Consider the following 20,432-nt stretch of genomic DNA (forward strand, 5'->3'; position numbering starts at 1 on the left):
TTGATCAAATATATGCAGCCTTGAATTTTTTATACATAAAAAATATATATATATATATATAAATATATATATAATATGCAGTTCATATGGTGGCTTGTAACTATTTATGGAATAAAGTATGACAATTCAACTTTTCACTTCACCCAAAAGTTTGATGGTTTTTGGGTTTATAGGCTCATTTCTCACTCTTTCTCATTGGTCTTGTTCAGAGCATCTTCAATAATCACTTGCTGGACGTCAATGTGAGATGGCTAGCTGTCCTTTATTTCAAGAACGGTATTGATCGCTACTGGAGAAGAGTTGCACCCCAGTAAGTACATCGGATTCTTCATTGACATTTCTAGACTTTTCCATCAAGGTTGTTGCTTTAACTCTGAGATGAATGTGATGTTTGTTTCAGAGATGTTTTCATCGCCCACATAGAACCATTATCACATTTATATCAAAGCAGACCAGCAAAATCTCAATCTAACAACTAATAACAGTACATTAAAGGGTTAGTTCACCCAAAAATGAAAAATATGTCATTAATGACTCTCATGTCGTTTCAAACCCCTAAGACCTCCGTTCATCTTCGGAACACAGTTCCGGGTCTGTTGTGAGTGCGTTCACGACGCTGCTGACGTGTTTTCTGGTGCGCCCAATAACAAAGCTAACACGTCAGCAGAGTTGCAGAGTTGTGAACGCGCTCACAACAGACTCGGAAGAGAAGACAATGCTGAATAAAGTCGTAGTTTTTGCTATTTTTGGACCAAAATGTATTTTCGATGCTTCAACAAATTCTAACTGACCCTCTGATGTCACATGGACTACTTTGAAGATGTTTTTCTTACCTTTCTGGACATTGACAGTATACTGTGCACACAGTTTCAATGGAGGGACAGAAAGCTCTTGGACTAAATTTAAAATATCTTAAACTGTGTCCCAAAGATGAACGGAGGTCTTACGGGTTTTGAACCACATGAGGGTGAGTCATTAATGACATAATATTTTTGGGTGAACTAAAGATTTAAGAAAATCACTGTCTAATGTGAAATTACATGTTTTTTTTTTTTTTTTTTTTCGTTATAGTGATTTCTGCATTCTTGTCGTAACTAAATTAGTGCCAGTTGGAACTGCAGTGATTAAAATCCAGGTTCCATTCAAAATATTTCATTTGAAATTGATTTTTTATTTTCTGTTTTTCTCTCTCTCCTCTCAAGTGCTCTCTCAGAAGAAGAGAAGTCATCTCTTCGTGCAGGGCTCATCACTAATTTTAACGAGCCGGTCAACCAGGTTAGTGTGCACATACGGTTATATACCCATACACACATAGACACACACACAAACAGACACACACTTGCTACATGAAGAGAAATGCAGTTCATTCCCTGACCATGTGCTCTTCCTGTTCTATTTATGATTAGTCATCCAATAAAATCAGAAATGTTTTTCAGTACCATTAAACTCCTCTGTTTCAGTGGGTAGGAGTCTGATCTGTGATTCCTGTGATAGTGAAAGATCAATGTGCCTGGAGTCAAAAAGCACTAAAGTCTGAGCAATCCTGGAGACATTGATTTTTTTGGGGGGTACTTTTATACAATGCATTAATTTGACCCTTGGGTTTGAATAAAGCCTGAATCATTATAAGAAAAGCCATTATAATAAAGAGGTATGACGGCCATGGATTTGAATCAACATCTGCTGCTCTTATAATAGCAATAGGTACTTTAACTAGTAACTTTGGTAGTAATTGATAAGTTAAGTGTAACTTAATATTTTGATTATTGGTTGATGTTGATTTTGAGGGAATTTAGAAGACGATAACACAAGCAATTATGTTGACAAGTTAAAGCATATCTTTTGAACATCCATTTATCATATTTTTCTCATCTGTTAATGCATTTTTCAGTACCTTTGTTTCTGTGTTCTGCAGGGTTTTTGAATGGGTTGGTATTGCACACTATTGGTTTATTATTGGCTAATGACTGTGCTCAATTCTTGTTGTGGAGTAACGTCACAGGCACATGAAAATTAATTGTAGGCTTAAATGTGCTTTCTTATTATAGATCATGGCTGACACTGCACAAATAGCTAGAGACTTGCATGCATTAGTGATTAAAGTAGATGTAGTACATGAACACTGCCCTGTTATTTCCATATTGGATGCAGAAGTGGAAAAACAATGTGAAAGTACAAAGAGAAATAAAAAATAAAATACAGAAATAAATAGTGAAGGGTTTTGCAACAATTGTAATAATTGTAAAATATTATAAATATTTATTAATGTATTTATTTGGTAACTTAACTGGAAGAGCGTGCTGCTAGCAACACCAAGGTCATGGCAGGTTCAGTTCTCAGGAAATGCTCATAATAGTGAAATGTATACACGAAAAGCACTGGAAGTTGCTTTGAATAAAATGTATTCTAAATGCATAAATGTAAATGAGAAAACCACTTATTCCTATTATTACAAAACAGATCACTTGAATGGAACTTTGGTCTAATTTGCAATTATAATCTTTGTTAGAACATTGCTTTGTAATTTGGATTGAGTGTTAAATTGCTTTGGCAAAAAAACTGAACAAAACGCAATCAAAGACCGTTGTGTGCATCACATACACACACAGTTTTTCCATAGATTATGTATATATATATATATATATATATACATATATATATATATATATATATATATATATATATGTGTGTTAACATGTGTATATATATGTGTATGTATGTGTGTGTGTGTGTGTGTGTATATATATATATATATATATATATATATATATATATATATATATATGTGTGTGTATATATAGGTATGTGTGTATATATATGTATATGTATACGTGTGTGTGTGTATGATCCATGGCTGTAACGACAATTTAGGATAGTGTGTAGTGAATATGGTTGTTTTATCTCCCTCAGTACTTAATATATGGTTGCATGTAAAATGTTAAATTATGAGTCTCCTCCATTACAGCCACAATGTCAAAGAGAATTAATTGCTGTAATTGCTGTTTTAATGGTGGTAACACTTCTGCATTTATGGATATTGGATTAATTCATTTAATTGAAATGGTTAATTAAAATCTCATAACCATTTAAGATGTGTTTGAAAGGGCTAAATGCCCACAGGAAGTGATGACTGTTACTCCAATAGTCATTCATTTCACATTTAAAAGAGTATTGATGTATTCACAGTGAAATCTGCTGCTGGATGTTTCCTTGAAATGTAGCTTTTGTATTGCAGATCGCCACACAGATAGCAGTGCTGATTGCTAAAGTGGCACGCCTGGACTGTCCTCGGCAGTGGCCCGAGCTGATCCCTATACTGCTGGAGTCTGTGAAAGTTCAGGACAGCCTTCAGCAGCACAGAGCCCTGCTCACCTTCTACCACGTCACCAAGACTCTGGCCTCCAAACGCCTCGCCACTGATAGGAGACTCTTCCAGGATGTGAGTAGAGCTTCTTTACCTTCAACTCTTTCATTTTCTGCTCAACCTTTTCATTAGGATTTTTTTTTTCTAGTTGACTAATGAGTTTATGGACATTGGTTTTCTAGAGGTAAATGTTATAGTTCATGCCATGTTTTATTGAACCTTTTTCTGCGGTTGAAACACTGAACGGTTGCATGAGGTGATGAAAGGTAAGGCATTGTTTCCAATTAAAAGTAACAAAGCACAAAGCTTACTGTGATTATTCGATGGCCGGTTCTACAAATAATGTTTTGTAAAGTTCACACTTCAACAGAAAACTGCTTAAAATGAAATACTGATTTGAGATTCAAGAATCTTTATCAGTATCAATTAAAAATGAGAAATCAGTATTGTTAATCCAGCACAAGCGTCCACACAGCTAACATGTTTACCTGTTGTACCTTATATATGTTGTGTGTATGAAGTAGTCACTGACATGGTTACAATGCGCTGCCCTCCAAAACCATATCAGCTCAGAACGAAAATGTAAAAAAAGAATTAAATCTTTTTTCTGTCTAATATAATGCATGCATTACATATTTATGATTTTGAAACAAATTGTAATTTTTTTTAAAGCATGCATTTCAATAATTTGCAAAATATATAAGGATTAAAGGGCTACTCCACCACAAAATCAAAAGTTTGTCATTAATCACTTACCCCCATGCTGTTCCAAAGCCTTAAAGCTTTGTTCTTCTACAGAACACTATTTAGGATATTTTGGATGAAAACCGGGAGGCTTGTGACTGTCCCATAGATTGCCAAGTAAGTTATACTGTCAAAGTCCAGAAAAGTATGTTCTAAAAGTGTTCTAAAGATGAATGAACTTTACGGGTTTGGAACGACATGTAGGTAAGTTATTAATTATTAAATTTTCAATTTGGGGTGGAGTATCCCTTTAAATACAGTATTAAAGTATTGCGTGTCTGTGTATGCATACATGTATGTATTTGTTAATATGCAGAATTATTATCATATTTAGTTTTTTTATTTTATTTACTGGACATGGGCCTTTTTCAATCTTCTTTTACTAGAGAGCATCTCTCATTGACTCTCACGGACTGTAATTCATCATTTTTTCTACTCTACTAGTATGTGCCTTTAGGAGGCACTGTTCAGCTACACACACACACAAACACACACCCTCTGCTCCAGTTCACCGAGCATCCCACGAGATGTATGAGCACTCCTGTGTGAAATATCAGCAGATGTTTTGACTTGAAACTGCATCACATTCCCCCTCCTCTACAATTCACTGAGGTTCTGACTGACCGTTACAACTGCAGAGATAACACACCTGTACCCTCCCATGTTGATGCAAGACTCGTGATTTATCACCAGCATTTGTTCATGTTAATGCAGGTCCTTCTCCGCTAAGAAATAATTTTCATTTAACCTCTGAAAACTCTTTTCTCAACTTCTCAATGTGAACAGCTTAGAACAGTGATTCCCGACTTTTATTTAACATTTTCTTTGTTAAACTTGTAAAACATAAATCAAAACTTAGTGATATTTTTTAAACAAAAGCCAATTAAGTCCTCCTTGAATCTGTCAGCATGAGTTCCCCCTGAACCCTTAAAAGCTCATGTTCCTCATTAAAGGAAAAATAACAAGTTTGGGGAAGGCTGTTTTTCTGCTATAGTATCTGTAGTTTAAAGTCAATTATGGTAATATTGATCAGTTTATTATAATAAATAATAATCCTGAATAATATCCAAATTAAAGAAAATGTTTGAGTGTTGGTGAATGGGTGTTATTGGTTTGTTTTGGGGGTACTTGAGACAAACGTAACTTAACACACTTAACAGCAAATAATAAGAATGATTATTTTTACAAACCTATTCTCAATTTACAAAAAAAAAAATGCTAAAAGCTTTGCAGCAGCATTACATAAATATTTTTAACTGTGCTCTGTTCACTAGGGATGTTGCGGTGACGGATTTTTTCTACCGACGTGTTAATCGACGTGTAAAAAAACCGGTAATCCCGGTGTCACCGGGGTTGCGTGTCGGGGATTTCGGGAGGCCGAAAATGCGGTCGTGCAGACGTGCACATGTCTCAATTTACTTTCACTTTAATTAGCGGCAATTCAGTAGCATTTGTTTGAATTAATCATGGGTTAATTTATTTTATTCTTAATAAAAATACACAAAACAATAAGACACTCGCTTGTATTACACACATCTTTATTGCAAAATGAATAATAACTTAACACACCATGCAAAAACTAAACGAAAGCACTTATGAAACACCTTTAAAGTGCATTTATTAACAAAACGAACCACTGCACACATCGTGCAAGTATCAAACAAGACTCGTTAAATAATTATAAATATTCGTTAAATAAAGTGCCTGCCTTTTTCAGCAAAAAAAAAAAAAAAACACAGCACAACCATCGAATATGAAACGAACGAACAACAAAAACTTCGTTAAATAAGGTAGCCTACCCGAATAATCACTGGACACTTAAGTGCAAAAAAAACACTAATATAAAAATTAAACTCACGTTAAGCTGTTAAAAAAAAGGTAGGCCTATTAACTGCATACACCGTACAAAAAAAATTATAAATAGGCTAAATGAGAAACAATAAACGAAAAACCTTCATTTTAAATTGCAACAGTTCGCTTTGAAACCAGATCTTCCGCCTTCCTTTGCCAGTTAGCTCGCCTCACTCTCCTCAAATGATAAATGAAATCGGACACCTGCTGCTTTACTGCGGCGCTCGTTCTGCTTACGCTAAATTACGAAGGCACGTAGTTTCTAACTGAATTAAGTGCTTTATCGCTATAGGCTAAAACTTCAACACGATGGGGACGGTGCCGGTGGTCAAGTGCTATGACCGGTAGGTGGGTTAAACACCGTGTATCACCGGTAACACCGACTATCGCAACAAGCCTACTGTTCACCCAAAAATGTAAATAAAAGGCTATTTTGAGAAATGTCTCAAATGTGTTTCTTCAAAATAATAACTTATATATTCCACTGAATAAAAGTCAAACAGGTTAGAATTAACACGAGCGTGAGTGAATTTTGACAGAACTTTTATTTTTGGTTGACCGGTCCCCTTTAAGGCTGCTATTTGACATGCTGTTTGGAGTTTAAAGACCCTCAGAGGACAGGTTACTTTTTATATAGACTCGTAAAAAGCACTGTCCAGGCTCACTGTAATAACCCAGATTAATGACTAGTGGGTGTGCACAGGCTAACGAGACTGAATTTAGTGTCCATATGGGAACTACAGTTATCAGCCATAGTAATAAACAGATCTGATTTTATTGTGTTGGCCTAAGGCTCACCGCTGGCGTCACATTAGCCTTGAGGATTTCAGAGAGGAAGTCCGTGACTCACTAATTCAGAGCAGAAGTGCGCTTCAGCACATCAGTGGAGCCGCACAGTATGTGGCATTTATGAATGCGCCACAAGTTCATTTTGAATTCATAACACGATGCATCTAAAGGTGTAACAAACACACAAGCTCCTCTTTTCCAGGTGATCAGTATGTATATTGCATGCGCAGAAAAATTTACTTCAGGGTTGACTTTAAATACCAATTATAGACTTGTGATCAAAGTCTTTAAGTGTACATGACAGTAGCTGTTTTAATAGCCAGAGGTTTAAAGACATTGATGTTCAGACCACGCAACCAGCATGCAACCTCTGATTAAAAAATGCTTGTCTCTGTTTTATTGAGTGAGCATTTACAGAAAGAAAACATGTCTAAAATTGTACATTTTGAAGCTGACAGCAGTTGATATAATTGGTCTCTGAGTGCAAGGATCATTTTAAAAGCCTAAACCGTAACAATTAAAAAGTAGTGCAATGGAAAGTAATATATTTTAATAGGTACATTAGATAATGTTTTTTTGCATCTGCTACATTGACATAGAGAAGGCTGGCTGTACACTTCAGTAGTATATTTTTCATTAATCTGCATACACTGAACAGCCACAACATTAAAACTACTGACAGGAGAAGTGAATAATCGTTTATATCAGCTCCAGAACTGATATTTCTTATTTAGGCTAGGCAGCGAACACCTGCCATAAGCATATTTAATTGTTTGCTCATGTGACAGTCTTCATCTGGAGGTGGGGATTGTGTGTAAACCACAACATTAAAACTACTGACAGGAGAAGTGAATAATCGTTTATATCATAACAGTGGCACCTGTAGTGGAATATATTAGGCAAGTAAACAGCCAGGGTGTTGAATTTCATGTGTTTGAAGCAGGAAAAAAATGGTAGAAAAAGGCCTAAATAGGCATGGGTAGTATAGATGAATTAGGTCAGAGCATCTCTGAAACAGAAAGTCTTGTGGGGTGTTTCCGGTATGCAGTGGTTAGTACCTAGAAAAGTGGTTCAAGGAAGGTCAGGTGGCAAAGGCCTGCAAAGGCTAGCCCGTCTGGTTGGATCCCACAGAAGAGCTGATGTAGCTCAAATGGCTGAAAAACGTAATGCTGTTCATGATGGAAAGATGTCAGAACACACAGTGCATTGCAATTTGCCTATCGTATGGAAGAAGGCAGGTCGGCGGATTGGAGTGGTCTTATGCTCTGGGCAGTGTTCTGCTGGGAAACCTTAGGTCCTGGCATTCATTTGGATGTTATTTTGACACGTTCCACCTTTCTAGAGATTGTTGCACACCACGTACGCTCCTCAGTGGCAGTGGCCTGCCACACTGCCGAGATTGTTCAGGATTGGTTTGGGGGACATGGCGAAGTGCTCATAGTGCTGCTGTGGCCTCCAGAGCATCTATGGGATGTGCTGGATCAACAAATCTGATCCATGGAGGTCCCACCTCGCAACTTGCAGAAATTGATTTAATGTCTTGGTGCCACCACAGGACCAGTTCTAAAGTCTTATGCCTCAAAGTACCAGAGCTGTTTTGGCAGCACGAGTGGGGCCTACATTGTATTAGGGCAGGTGGTTTTAATGTTGTGGCTGATCAGTTTATATATTTCTATAGAATTATTTTTTATTTAATTTAATTTTTTTTACTGGAAACAACTTATATTCTTCTGATTGATTTGAACTACCGTAGTTGAATAAATGTCATAAATATTGTAAAATTTTATTATAAACATAAATATTGTCCCTTTATGGAAAAGTACATTTCTGACCATGTTTTGCATTTAAAATGAGAAAAAAACTGTATTGTCTGGTGAGTTTTTAGTTTGTACTCTATGTGAATAGGCCCTAAAAGTGAGTGTGTTTTAAAGTAGTTTACAGGTACAGTTATATCATGTGACATGTTCATTGTGCTGCCCATCTGGTAAGAGATATGTCATAGTCAAGCCCAGAGCATTTATCCATACACGTTGTGGGTCCTGAACCCCTTAGCATCATATTCAGTATTGAACAAGCGTTCACTTGCTTTTGGAGGTTCCTGAAGCTCAGTAAAATTCTCCAGTGGTTGTATTGTGATGAGACATGCCAGGTGCTTTGCTGTTGATAACTCGCAAGTCTAGAGGCCCAATACACCTCAAAGCTCCAGAACTGATATTTCTTATTTAGGCTAGGCAGCGAACACCTGCCATAAGCATATTTAATTGTGTGCTCATGTGACAGTCTTCATCTGGAGGTGGGGATTGTGTGTAAACCACAGCTGCACACGGTATTCCTCAATATTTAGCAACATGGGAGCAACGTTGCTTATAATCTTTCTTCTAGCTAATGAAATGGCACAGAACAAGTGTCTTCTGTTAAACAGTGATACGAGCAGCTGTGTATTGTGAGGAATTAGCACAATTTGTTTCCCCACCTGTCTTTGCTGAAAAGTTTCTTCAAATTATTTCTAAAAGTTCATCTGCAGTTCAGATGTGCACTGTTCACCATGATGGTTTTTTAATTTCTTGAAATATAATTGAAAACCCTTTTGAAAAGGAAAATACAGTAAACCGCAACATTTGCAGGGCAATTCTGTCATATTATAATGATTATTAGCTACTGTAAAATAATGTAATGGAATCTTTGTTCGTCCGTGTTTTAGCTAGTTGTTAAGGGAAGAGCAGATCCACAACGGATCCACACGACTAGCACAGTTAAGTTCGCTTATGCATTTACAGCCTTTTGTGCAATCGTACGTTGTAATATTGTTTATTTTATGCATATAAATAAAGATTTTTCTCATATAAGAATGAGTTTGGTTAAGCTATAGCCTATAGAGTGCTTCAGTTTGCTTGTGGTCATCTTTAGCTCAGCACACGCAGCTCAAACAGCAGCTTACAACATTAATAACTATGATTGATTGAGATTATATATATATAAAACATTATGAGAACACTATTATAATAAAACGTTATGAATTTGTTTTGTTTTAGATTCCATGTTCAACGCGTTGTTGCGGGAAGATCCAAGAGTGCATCCACAACAGAAGTTACACATTCTGATTAGCACGTAACTTAATTCAAAGTCACGTGTGCATTTGGTCTTTTGTATGTATAAAAGATGTAATATTATATTTATGTTGTATAAATATTTGAATATATGATGCGTTTCCCTGTGTTAAGCTGCCAGTTTACCGGTGTTCATTTAGCTCTTCAGCTTCAGCACACGCATCTTGAACAGCTTCAGCACAACATTAATAACTATAATTGGGAATGTCATAAACATAATATTATAAAGAGAATATTACTTAATAAAAAAACTGTGATTTTATTTGGGTTTATTAGCCATGTTTTAGTGTGTTGTAACAGGAAGAGCCAGCGTGTCCACGACACGTCTGACTATTCGGGTTGTAGCGCGGGTGCATTATAATATTGTAAATGGTCTCCTTCTGTTTTAAACCATTAAGGCGAGCCAGTGGATATCATACAAGCAACGTGCAAACTTTGTGCAAGTCAAACTTATGCCAGTGAACGTCTTTCACCATGATAGTGAAAGTAAAAACTCACGGCGCTTTTAGCATCTGACGACGCACACGTTAACAGTGTGTATTCTCTCAGAGACAACGAAAGACGAATCTCATAATATGTGGTATATATAACTGTTTTAATTTATTTCTTTAATGTTTCTTTCAAGTTTATCTAGGTTATAGGCCGATAAATCATTTTAGGCTATAATAAACCTGTTTTAAAATAAATTTTTTAAACCTTTTCTGTGAGGAGTAGCCTAAGTTAATAGCCTCATTTTTTATTTTCCACACAGGCTGTGAGTCACAGCATGTCAGTTATGCGGTGATGCGCTATGAAATAGCTGTGAAGCAAATTAATTGTAATATTAACTTAATAATAAAAGTAACCTAATAATAATAGCCAGAAAATAACAGGTCTACATTAATTGAAAATGCCAAATACTCTTAGTAATGACAATATTTAATGATTTTGACAATATCTCTGGCTATAGTCCTTACATGATTGTCCTCTTTTAATACACTCCATAGTCATATCACCTTATTATTATTTTTATTTTTTTACAAGCAAGTAATGTTGTCCAGCAACTTGTTTCCATTATTTAAGCATTATTTTATTTATTTGTAAGGCTGCTTTGTTTGATTTATGTTGAAGTGTTTAATGCCTTTTAATGGTGAGACTTTTTTGGTAATCGGGCTCTCAAAAATATGTAAAAATGTGGTTTTAGATTTATCGGCCATCATATCGGTTATCGACTCTCACATTTAAAGAATTATCGGTTGTCAGTATCCCTCCAAAATTTTCATATCGGAGCCATCCCTAGTTTGGTTTTGTCTGGTCTTGTCCTAGTGTTTTGTCTGAGTTTTGATTTTGTTTTTTTGTTTTGTTTTCAATCCTTTCCATCATTCGATGTTGTTAGGTGAGACCAATTATATATTATACACCCCCTATTAAATATGTACCCAAAATTGCAACTTGAACTGAATTTAGAGAGCAGGGTCTCTGATTCCATGACTAAATATATTGTGCCAGATTGTTACATAAGTAAAAAAAAAAGTGCCAGACTTCTTACAAATATACTTACATTTCAAATCTAGCCTCATTTTGGGGCTTTGATTTTACAGCTTGTACCTCAAATACTCTAGCAAAAAAAATCTGTTTGATTTTGATTATCATGTTTATTGCGCTGAAATCATGCATTTTAAAGCCATATCAGTTTAAACTTCAAGTGAATATAAACTTGCACTGTTATAGTCAGATTAGGACACTGACATAGTCAGATTTTCATGATATGTCGCCTTTAAACATTTTGGATCAACTGTGCCTATATTTAGCACTGACCACTTGTGATCAGATTACCCAAAACGGTTTTTAATATCAAGTGCAAATTCAGTTTAATCATCTAATGTCTAATCATCATGGAACCAGGAGCGAGATCCAGTCGAGTGTGAACATTTACACTGGAGTATATCCATTAAAGTTAGACCAACAATTTAAAAAACTTTCCCTGACCTCAATTTTGTCTGAGGGCAACTGCTAACAAATAGCTCCGCATTCTCACTGCTTGTTTTAAATTGTGATTATTTTCTCTGTCAGTTTCAGAAGTTGATGTCAGCCACACACATTTGTTGGGCAAACGCTACGAGTTCATCGCTTGACTGTAAATTCACAGTGGGTAAAATGTTCTAGTTTCTGTCAAGAGGTTACACTTGGTTTTAAAGTTTACTTATTTTACTGTGTCAAATTAGTTTGGAGAGGAAGGAAATAATTAGGTTGTGATGACCCCTCCATCTGACCTGTAGCACAACATAAACTGCTACTTCTGTTAATGGTCTTGTCACGTTTTGTACGATGTTCTCAATGTGGTCAGTAATGATTGTGTAGGATTCAATATGACATTAGGTTATAGCTTAAGGATTAGAATAAAAAGGTCAGTTTCCATTTTCCAATTCGTAAGTGTATGATATGGTTTTGTTAATGAATCTAATTTGAATGTGCAGTCTCAGATGATTATTGCAGCTGGTCCTTCACTTTGGCTGTCGGTAGTTGATAATTTTGGATAATTTTCTGATTGAGGTAGTATAACTATAACTGTGCTTTGTTTTTGCTTTTGAAAAGTTATTATTTCATTTATTTTCACTTGTAATCTCATATTTCAATACATTTCTTTCAAAAATCCTAAAAAGTAAAGACAATTTTTTATTTATTTTAAGTCTCTTATGTTAGGCTGTAATTATTTGATCAAAAATACAATAAAAATTCTGTTGTGAAAACTTTTTTTTTTCTTCTAGTTAAATGCATTTTAAAATGTAATTTATTACTGTGATGGTAAAGCTGTATTTTCAGCAGCCATTACTCCAGTCTTCAGTGTCACATGATCCTTCGGAAATAGTTTTGATTACAAACTTTTTTGACTTTTGCTGACTTTTTTAAGCAGTGCCCCTGCAATAAATGCAGTTGTCTGCAATGTAGTGTGCAAAACCAAATGGGAATTTGTGATGTATTGCATTCCCAAAGTCACTTTTCAATATATATATAAATGCTTTGTTTTGTTGTCTTGTCCATTGTGGACACATTCTATTACCTGCATTCTCCAGCCATCAGTTGACTCGATGCTCTGCCTTTAGCAACAGGTCAGGTGTGTGTCTGTGCTTTCTGTAACTCTATGGCTGTTGTAGTGGTGTAAATGATGTGCGACAAGTGCAAGACCAAAGTATGTCCAGGGAAATACAGTATACTGTGATCACAAGCTCATGTGTTAAAGGATCACAGATTAATATGACCCTGTTGAATTGGATTTGACTGAAGAAACTGTTCTGTGAACTCAATCAGAAGTCATTATTGGTGGCTTGTAAGAAGGTGTGTGGTATGTTGATGTTGTTTTATGTTAAATATAGTTCAATAAATATCGATATTGCTGCCTCTTTGTGCTCTTGCTTGTGAAAACCTACAGAACAGGCAGTATAAACAGTAATGCAACACCTTTGAGTTCTGATGCAATGTGTAGAAATGCACTTTCTGGCTAAAGTTAACCATCACTTAATTACTCTACTTTTTTATTTTTCCGGATTGTTCCTAGAAGTAGAGACTAAAACTATCTTTAGGTAGTAAAAATCTTTTTTTTTTTTTTTTAACTAAAGAAGGCTCAGGAAGGCTGAATTTATTTGATAAAAAATACAATAAAACATTAATATTGTGAAATCGTATTACAATTTATAATAACGGTTTTCTATTTTAATGTATATTTAAAAATGTATTCCTATGACGGTAAAGCTGAATTTTCAGCATCATTTCAGGATCAGTCTTCAGTCACATGATCCACCAGAAATCATTCTAATGTGCTGATTTGCTGCACATGAACATTTTTTTATTATTATCAATGTTGACAGTTGTGCTGCTTAATATTTTTGTGGAAACTGAAAAAGTTCAAAAGATTTTTTTAACAACATAGTAAATGCTGTTACTGTCCCTTTTGATCAGTTTAATGCTTTGTTGTTAAATAAGTGAATTTATATATATATATATATATATATATATAAATACAATTTAAAAAACGATATCGGCTTTATATCAGCCACCTGCTTTCCAAGATATCGGCATCAGCATCGGCTGTCAAAAAAAAAAAAAAAAAAACTATCAGTTGACCATTACTATAAATATAAGCTAACTTTTTAATTTTGATGTTCATTGAATATTTAACTATAAAAAAATCTTACACAAATCAGGCTTTCAGACGTTTGGTAAGAGGGGTTGCATACCTCCATATTTTTCCCATGTGAGGTTTAAGCACCTCTTTTCACTGCCCATGTCTGACCATGTTGAAAAAGGAAGAAAAATTTTTTAAACCCATTTTTTGCACCCTGTGTAAAGTGCCATATCCTTTTGTCACACTTTTTAATCCCTATAACACTTTACTAGTGTTGTCAAAAGTCCCGGTACTTCGGTACCAAGTCGGTACTAAAAAAATGAAAATGTCACGGTACCAGGTTTCTGTAAGTACCGGTAGTACCGAGGACCCGTTCAAACCCGGTTCTGGATGCATACAGCGCTATGATTTCCGCGAAGCAGAAAACGCGGACGGAATCTCAAAATCCAGTCATGAAAATGAAACTTATATTTTAATATGGACAGTCACGGAATTTGTCAAAGTTAGCATAAATTAATCAAATCAAATCTCCATATGGAGCAGTATCTGTAAATGTTAAGCCGCAAAAGTTGGTTGAAATCTGAATCCTGCATGTTCTGCGCGTCTCTGTGTGAATGAATGAATGGTTTGTTTACTACATAGACTGAAGCGCATGACGCTTGCAATAATGAGGACATAAATACACAAACAACATCACCAGAACTGTTCTGAGTCACTTCACAAGCATTTTACCGTTTCATTTGAGTAAAACCAGTGTCAATTTAAAGGTATTCACGGAAAACCGTCAAAACAGCCTCTACATTGCGAGTAAATCACTCATTGGTAATACATTCTTAGATTTTACTCGCCAGTGTGTGTGTGTTCGAGGCTATTATAAGATTGGCGCAGATATATTTTCACTCGCTGAACACTGAGCGCTTTAGAGTTCTCTCTCCATCAAGCGATCTGTACTTTTCAATTCATCTCAATGGATGCACAGTACACCTGTAATTGCCTCTTTTACTGTCTATGGTATTTGCCGAACTGTAAACTCTGTGTGAAGGAGCACGACTCGCCGTCGCTTTGCTGATAGCTCTGTTTCTCATACATGCAAAGAGAGAGCGAGCGAGAGTCTTACCACGCTGAATCGACACGCTACATGTCAACTATATTCTTTGTTGTCTTCTCCTGTCAAAATAATGTAGTTCATTTAGAATTATTCATATTTTCGAACAAGCAGAAGATTTGCCGGTTTCTCCGGTAGTGGGCGGAGCTAATGCGCAAATGGCAATTTCATTGGCTGGCGCTGATCTCTGACCGTCCCCGTTTTGATTTCAGCAAATCAGTTCGACCGAACGCAGACAACGTGATTAATATTCATGAACCGAAAACGTAAACCGAAAATGAATGTCACCCGCCCCTCCCATCCGTGCGCAAGCGCTTAGGTTTCACTCACGGTCGAGCTGTTATCACGCGTCTGTCTATCAAAGATTAAGCATGTCAAAGGGCTGTCACAATCAAAAAAGGCTTGTCACAAAAGCTGCACAATCGATCGGACCAACCAACACAAGTTTCGAAAACGAAAACAGGGAATCGATTTTAACAGCCTTCTCTCGGAGCGCGTCCAGCTCGCCACTATACGCTCACAGCGAACGCGCGTCACACAGCAACTGCAGGTTCTGACACACACACACATACACACACAGCCTATTAGTGCATAATATCAATGTAGCCTTCAGTAATGTTTTTCATTAATGTTATGGCAGTCCACATTGCTGACTTCATCTCAAGCGCCCTCTTTACGTTCGCCCTAATGCCTGTTTAGTTGTCGGTGGATTTGCCTATATTTGGCGTTGAAAAACGGATCAACGCCAAATATAGGCAATTTACTAACGATTCAATGAACACTTTGCCTATGTCTCAAAAATCGAACAGGATTTTTTTTTCACAAAAGTGACAGCCCTATACGAGAGGACACCAAAGTTGCAATATGTAGCATTTGTCCTGCAAAAATCTCCAAAATTGTGGATTTTTTTGCACAATTTTTAATGGAACATAAAACTTGAAGAATATTATTTATATTTATTGTTAAAAATATTTTATGTTTTGTTATGTAACTGTTAATAAAAGTTTGATTATTATATTGTGATTTTTCAATTCAGATCCATTAAATCCAAGCAATATATATATACGTTTTTAAAAGAAGCCATTTTCGGCTTCAGTTTCGGTTTTCGGCCAAGTGCATCCTAAATTTTCGGTTTCGGTGCAGAATTTTCATTTCAGTGCATCACTAATTACTATTATTTTGTAAAATGTATGTGATACTGCTACTATTGTTAATTAAAAATTAATCACACGATATTTCTTCCATGTTTTAATTTTAATAGCAAATCCCCTTTATTTACCAAAAAATAAAATGTGTTTAAATTTCATAAAAGACAAATTAAATTTGGGTGAAACTTGTTTACTGTTTTTCATAATTATATTACTTGTAGAAGAACTTTAAACACAATTGTAAATAAGTATAAAGAATGGCATTGGTTTTATTTTTAGTGATAAAAAGTTATTTTTTTTTACCGAATACTGAAATTTTGGTACCGTGACAACACTGCACTTTACATTTTTCTGTCTTTTTTGTGATTCTGACTTTCTGTAAGATGTCCAGAAATGGGTCATACATTTTCACTTTTCGTGCATCTCTCATGGGCATACAGCCAGGCACGTTGCCATAGTGACAAGAAGGCCAAGACCCAGTCATTGTAGATGTGTGTCTGTTCCTGGTAAGAACTGCAAATTAGTGTTGGGCGATATGTTCAATATTCATTTCATTCTATCGTCAGCTCTGTCAGATCGTTGTTACGTGATATTTTGCTAATTTATTTAATTGTTTTTTTACTTAGTTTTAAAATAATCCAACTCCAGCGTAAGGCTAAAAGCAGTCTAATGTTTTTAATATGACTGAATTTGTATTTATCATGATAATAAATTTATAAAACATCATAAGTTACTAATTATAATCCTTACATTTTCTCAGTTCGAAAAGCAGCTGCAGAAAACAAGCAAAGAACATTACCAAAGAACAATTGGGGGAATTGAACCCACAAACTTTAGCACTGCTAACTCAGTGCTCTACCACTGAGCCGCAGGAACACTTATACTTTATAAAAACATCAAGTTACTAATTATAATCCTTACATTTTCTCAGTTCGAAAAGCAGTTACAGAAAACAAGCAAAGAACATTACCAAAGAACAATTGGGCGAATTGAACCCACAACCTTTTGCACTGTTAACTCAGTGCTCTACCACTGAACCGCAGGAACACTTTATACTTACACTTACTTATTTGTTGTTTATGATGAGAGAATTCGCAAGTTTCAGTCATGACTTGTCTAAATGCCACTGATTGGGCATTGAATTCATAAACTCAGCATAATCTTGTGTGATTGGTTATAATGTGCAATACAGTAAACACTTGGAAAAGATATATAATGAAATAAGCCATAATATTAATTAGTATTTCTAGCCTAATAATAATAATAGTCTTGCTATCGCCAAAGGCATCGGCCACAGGTGATTATCTCTGGCTATTGTCGATACACAATATTATCGTCTATCGGCACAGCCCTACTGCAAACTGCTTTTTTTACAACCTCACTGTGACACACACCTTCTGTAATGTGATGGGAGAATGTTGCTTTTCTCCATAAAGTGCATTTTAATTTGATTTCTCAAAAACGGTTTCCTTAGTGAGTTCTGCATTAATATTTGATTGTAATGTAATTGTAGTTTTTCTCAAGTAGTCATCATTATGTTCTTTCTTCCAAATGCCATTTATCATTAAAAGTGAATTATTATGCAACACATATATTTAATCAGACATGGGGACTTGTGACTTGGTGACTTGGACTCGAGTCGACTCGAGTCGCTATTTTTAAGACTTGTGACTTGACTTGACAAAAAATGAAATACTTGAGACTTGACTCGGACTTGGAAGTTAAAGATTTGGGACTTGACTTGACTTGAGACAGGATGACTTGAATGACTTGAGTGTTAATCACATTATGTTTTCAGTTTGAATATAAAATATATAAATTATTTTTTAAAAATAAAATTGATTACTCAGCTGGAGCGCAGGCTGAGAATCGCGTTGTCATGTCATGACATCATCAGTCATGCCCTCTCTACCTTACGCAGACCACGCCCACTTAGATCAGATATCACATCACATCAACATCTCAGCTTGAGGGGTACTGAGGGTCATCGCTTTTGTCGTCAATAATTCGCGCCTAAAAACGTGTGGAAATCGCTAGTCGCGCCGCTTTCTCCTTGTTTCCAAAGCGCTCGGGCAGATGAAGGAAACCCAAACTGAGTCTGACTCCAATCATAACCCCAACATTCAGAAACTAATTGACAAAAAGCTGAAGTATAATTATGATGAAAAATGAAAAAAAATGAATTTGAGCTCCAAACCAAACTCCAGTGTTATTCGGCCCTAAACAGAACCACAAAACTGGCAAATTACTTATCACTCAAGCAATTAAAAGAAAGACAAATCCTTTCAAAATATCGACTCAGTGATCATGATTTGGAAATAGAGATTGGTAGACATAAAAGATCCTGGCTACCGAGAGAAGAGAGACTGTGCAAACACTGTGAGCTGAATCAAACAGAGGATGAGAAACACTTCCTTCTGGTCTGTCCCAAATACAGCACTACAAGAGAAAACATTCTTCCCACAGTTTGAAGCTTTGAATCCTTCATTCTTGTCTCTAAATGACTCGGAGAAACTACTCTATATACTTGGAGAGAATGAGACGGCAGTCACAATAGCTACTAAATATTTATAGACCATACACAGCATACGAAAGGGATAATTTATTGTATTCAACTGTTTTATTTTATATTCTTAATTCTATATAATTACTATTATTAATATTAGAAATATTATCTGCTGCTGCTATTTTTATTGTATTTTATTGTAATCATATTTTATTCTGTATCTAAATGCTAAATTTGGCAATACTGTAACTCAAATGTCATGCCAATAAAGCAACTTGAACTTGAACTTGAGAGAGAGAGAGAGGAGAAATGTAAGAAAGTTTAATGTTGTATGTAAACTGTGTTTGAGGGGAAGTTGTGGCCTAATGGTTAGAGAGTCGGACTCCCAATCAAAAAGGTTGTGAGTTCGAGTCCCGGGCCGGCAGGAATTGTGGGTGGGGGGAGTGCATGTACAGTTCTCTCTCCACCTTCAATACCACGACTTAGGTGCCCTTGAGCAAGGCACCGAACCCCCAACTGCTCCCCGGGCGCTGCAGCATAAATGGCTGCCCATTGCTCTGGGTGTGTGTTCACAGTGTGTGTGTGTGTGTTCACTGCTCTGTGTGTGTGCACTTCGGATGGGTTAAATGCAGAGCACAAATTCTGAGTATGGGTCACCATACTTGGCTGAATGTCATGTCATGTCACGTCCTTTGTGTGAGAGAGAGAGAGAGAGAGAGAGAGAGGAGGGGGGGTGTTCAGAGAGGAGTCTGTTGGATGTTTACCTGTTATTTGTTTTATGGACTCAATGTTGAAAATGTAAAACATTTCTGTTGGCAGAAGTGAAAAATAAATAATTTTATGAAGTTACAATTTTGTTTGATTCCATGATGTATTTTACTGAACATGAGTATTTACAATGCAAATCCAAATTATTTTAATTTACTGTTACTTATATCTTGTCTTTAACTTTAAGATCAGATTCTGCAGGTAAAATTACAATAATAAGGTGACTTGACTTGGACTTGACTTGACTTACTACAGGACTTGACTTGACTTGACTTGACTTGACATAACTTGTGACTTGACTTGACTTGACTTGCCCAAGAAAAAAATACTTGGGACTTACTTGAGACTTGAAGGTTAAGACTTGAGACTTACTTGAGACTTGCACATGTGTGACTTGGTCCCATCTCTGTATGTAATTAATGCTAATCTATCATCATCTGCAGTGCAAAACAGATTGAGTTTTTGTTCTTGTCAGGCAGTTCCTCTGAAGTGCCGCAGTCTTTGATATGCTTGCATCCTCTCTGGTGATTTGAGAATATCTTTAAATTAAATGTGAAAGATATTACTGCTGACATCTCACTGTCCTCAAGCTATGACGAGAACTTTTTTTCTCTGTATGCTGGATGATTTTGTAATGTGAACTGTATGAATCAGTTTTCTTCATACTGTAGGTTATTCTGCTAATTTACATGGCTGTTTACCAAATGAATCAATACATGGATGTGAAATAATAAATAAATAAATATATATATATATATATATATATATATATATATGTATTCTGTGGACCTGTTAGGATTTCCAAAATTTGTCCCAGGCAGCCAAATCATGGCCACAATCATACAGTGTGCACCTGGCTTTATGAAAAATTGTGCGTAATTCTGCAGCTTATGCACAGTAGAAGCATTTGGAACTGGCTTTATCTGTCTTTGGTGCTGCAAAGTAAAG

The 20,432-nt window shown here is 35.9% G+C and overlaps 1 protein-coding gene across 1 annotated transcript in view; it reads left to right on the forward strand.

Moving 5' to 3' along the window:
• LOC132114442 (importin-11) overlaps positions 1–20,432 on the forward strand; it is a 146,488-nt gene that overhangs the window by 21,079 nt on the left and 104,977 nt on the right. The window contains exons 3-5 of the mRNA XM_059522565.1: positions 210–310; positions 1,203–1,275; positions 3,236–3,439. Of these exons, the coding sequence (XP_059378548.1) occupies positions 210–310; positions 1,203–1,275; positions 3,236–3,439 (378 nt within the window). The remainder of the gene's footprint in view (positions 1–209; positions 311–1,202; positions 1,276–3,235; positions 3,440–20,432) is intronic.

Source organism: Carassius carassius, chromosome 34 (genome assembly GCF_963082965.1).
Source record: "Carassius carassius chromosome 34, fCarCar2.1, whole genome shotgun sequence".
Taxonomy (NCBI): Eukaryota; Metazoa; Chordata; class Actinopteri; order Cypriniformes; family Cyprinidae; genus Carassius; species Carassius carassius.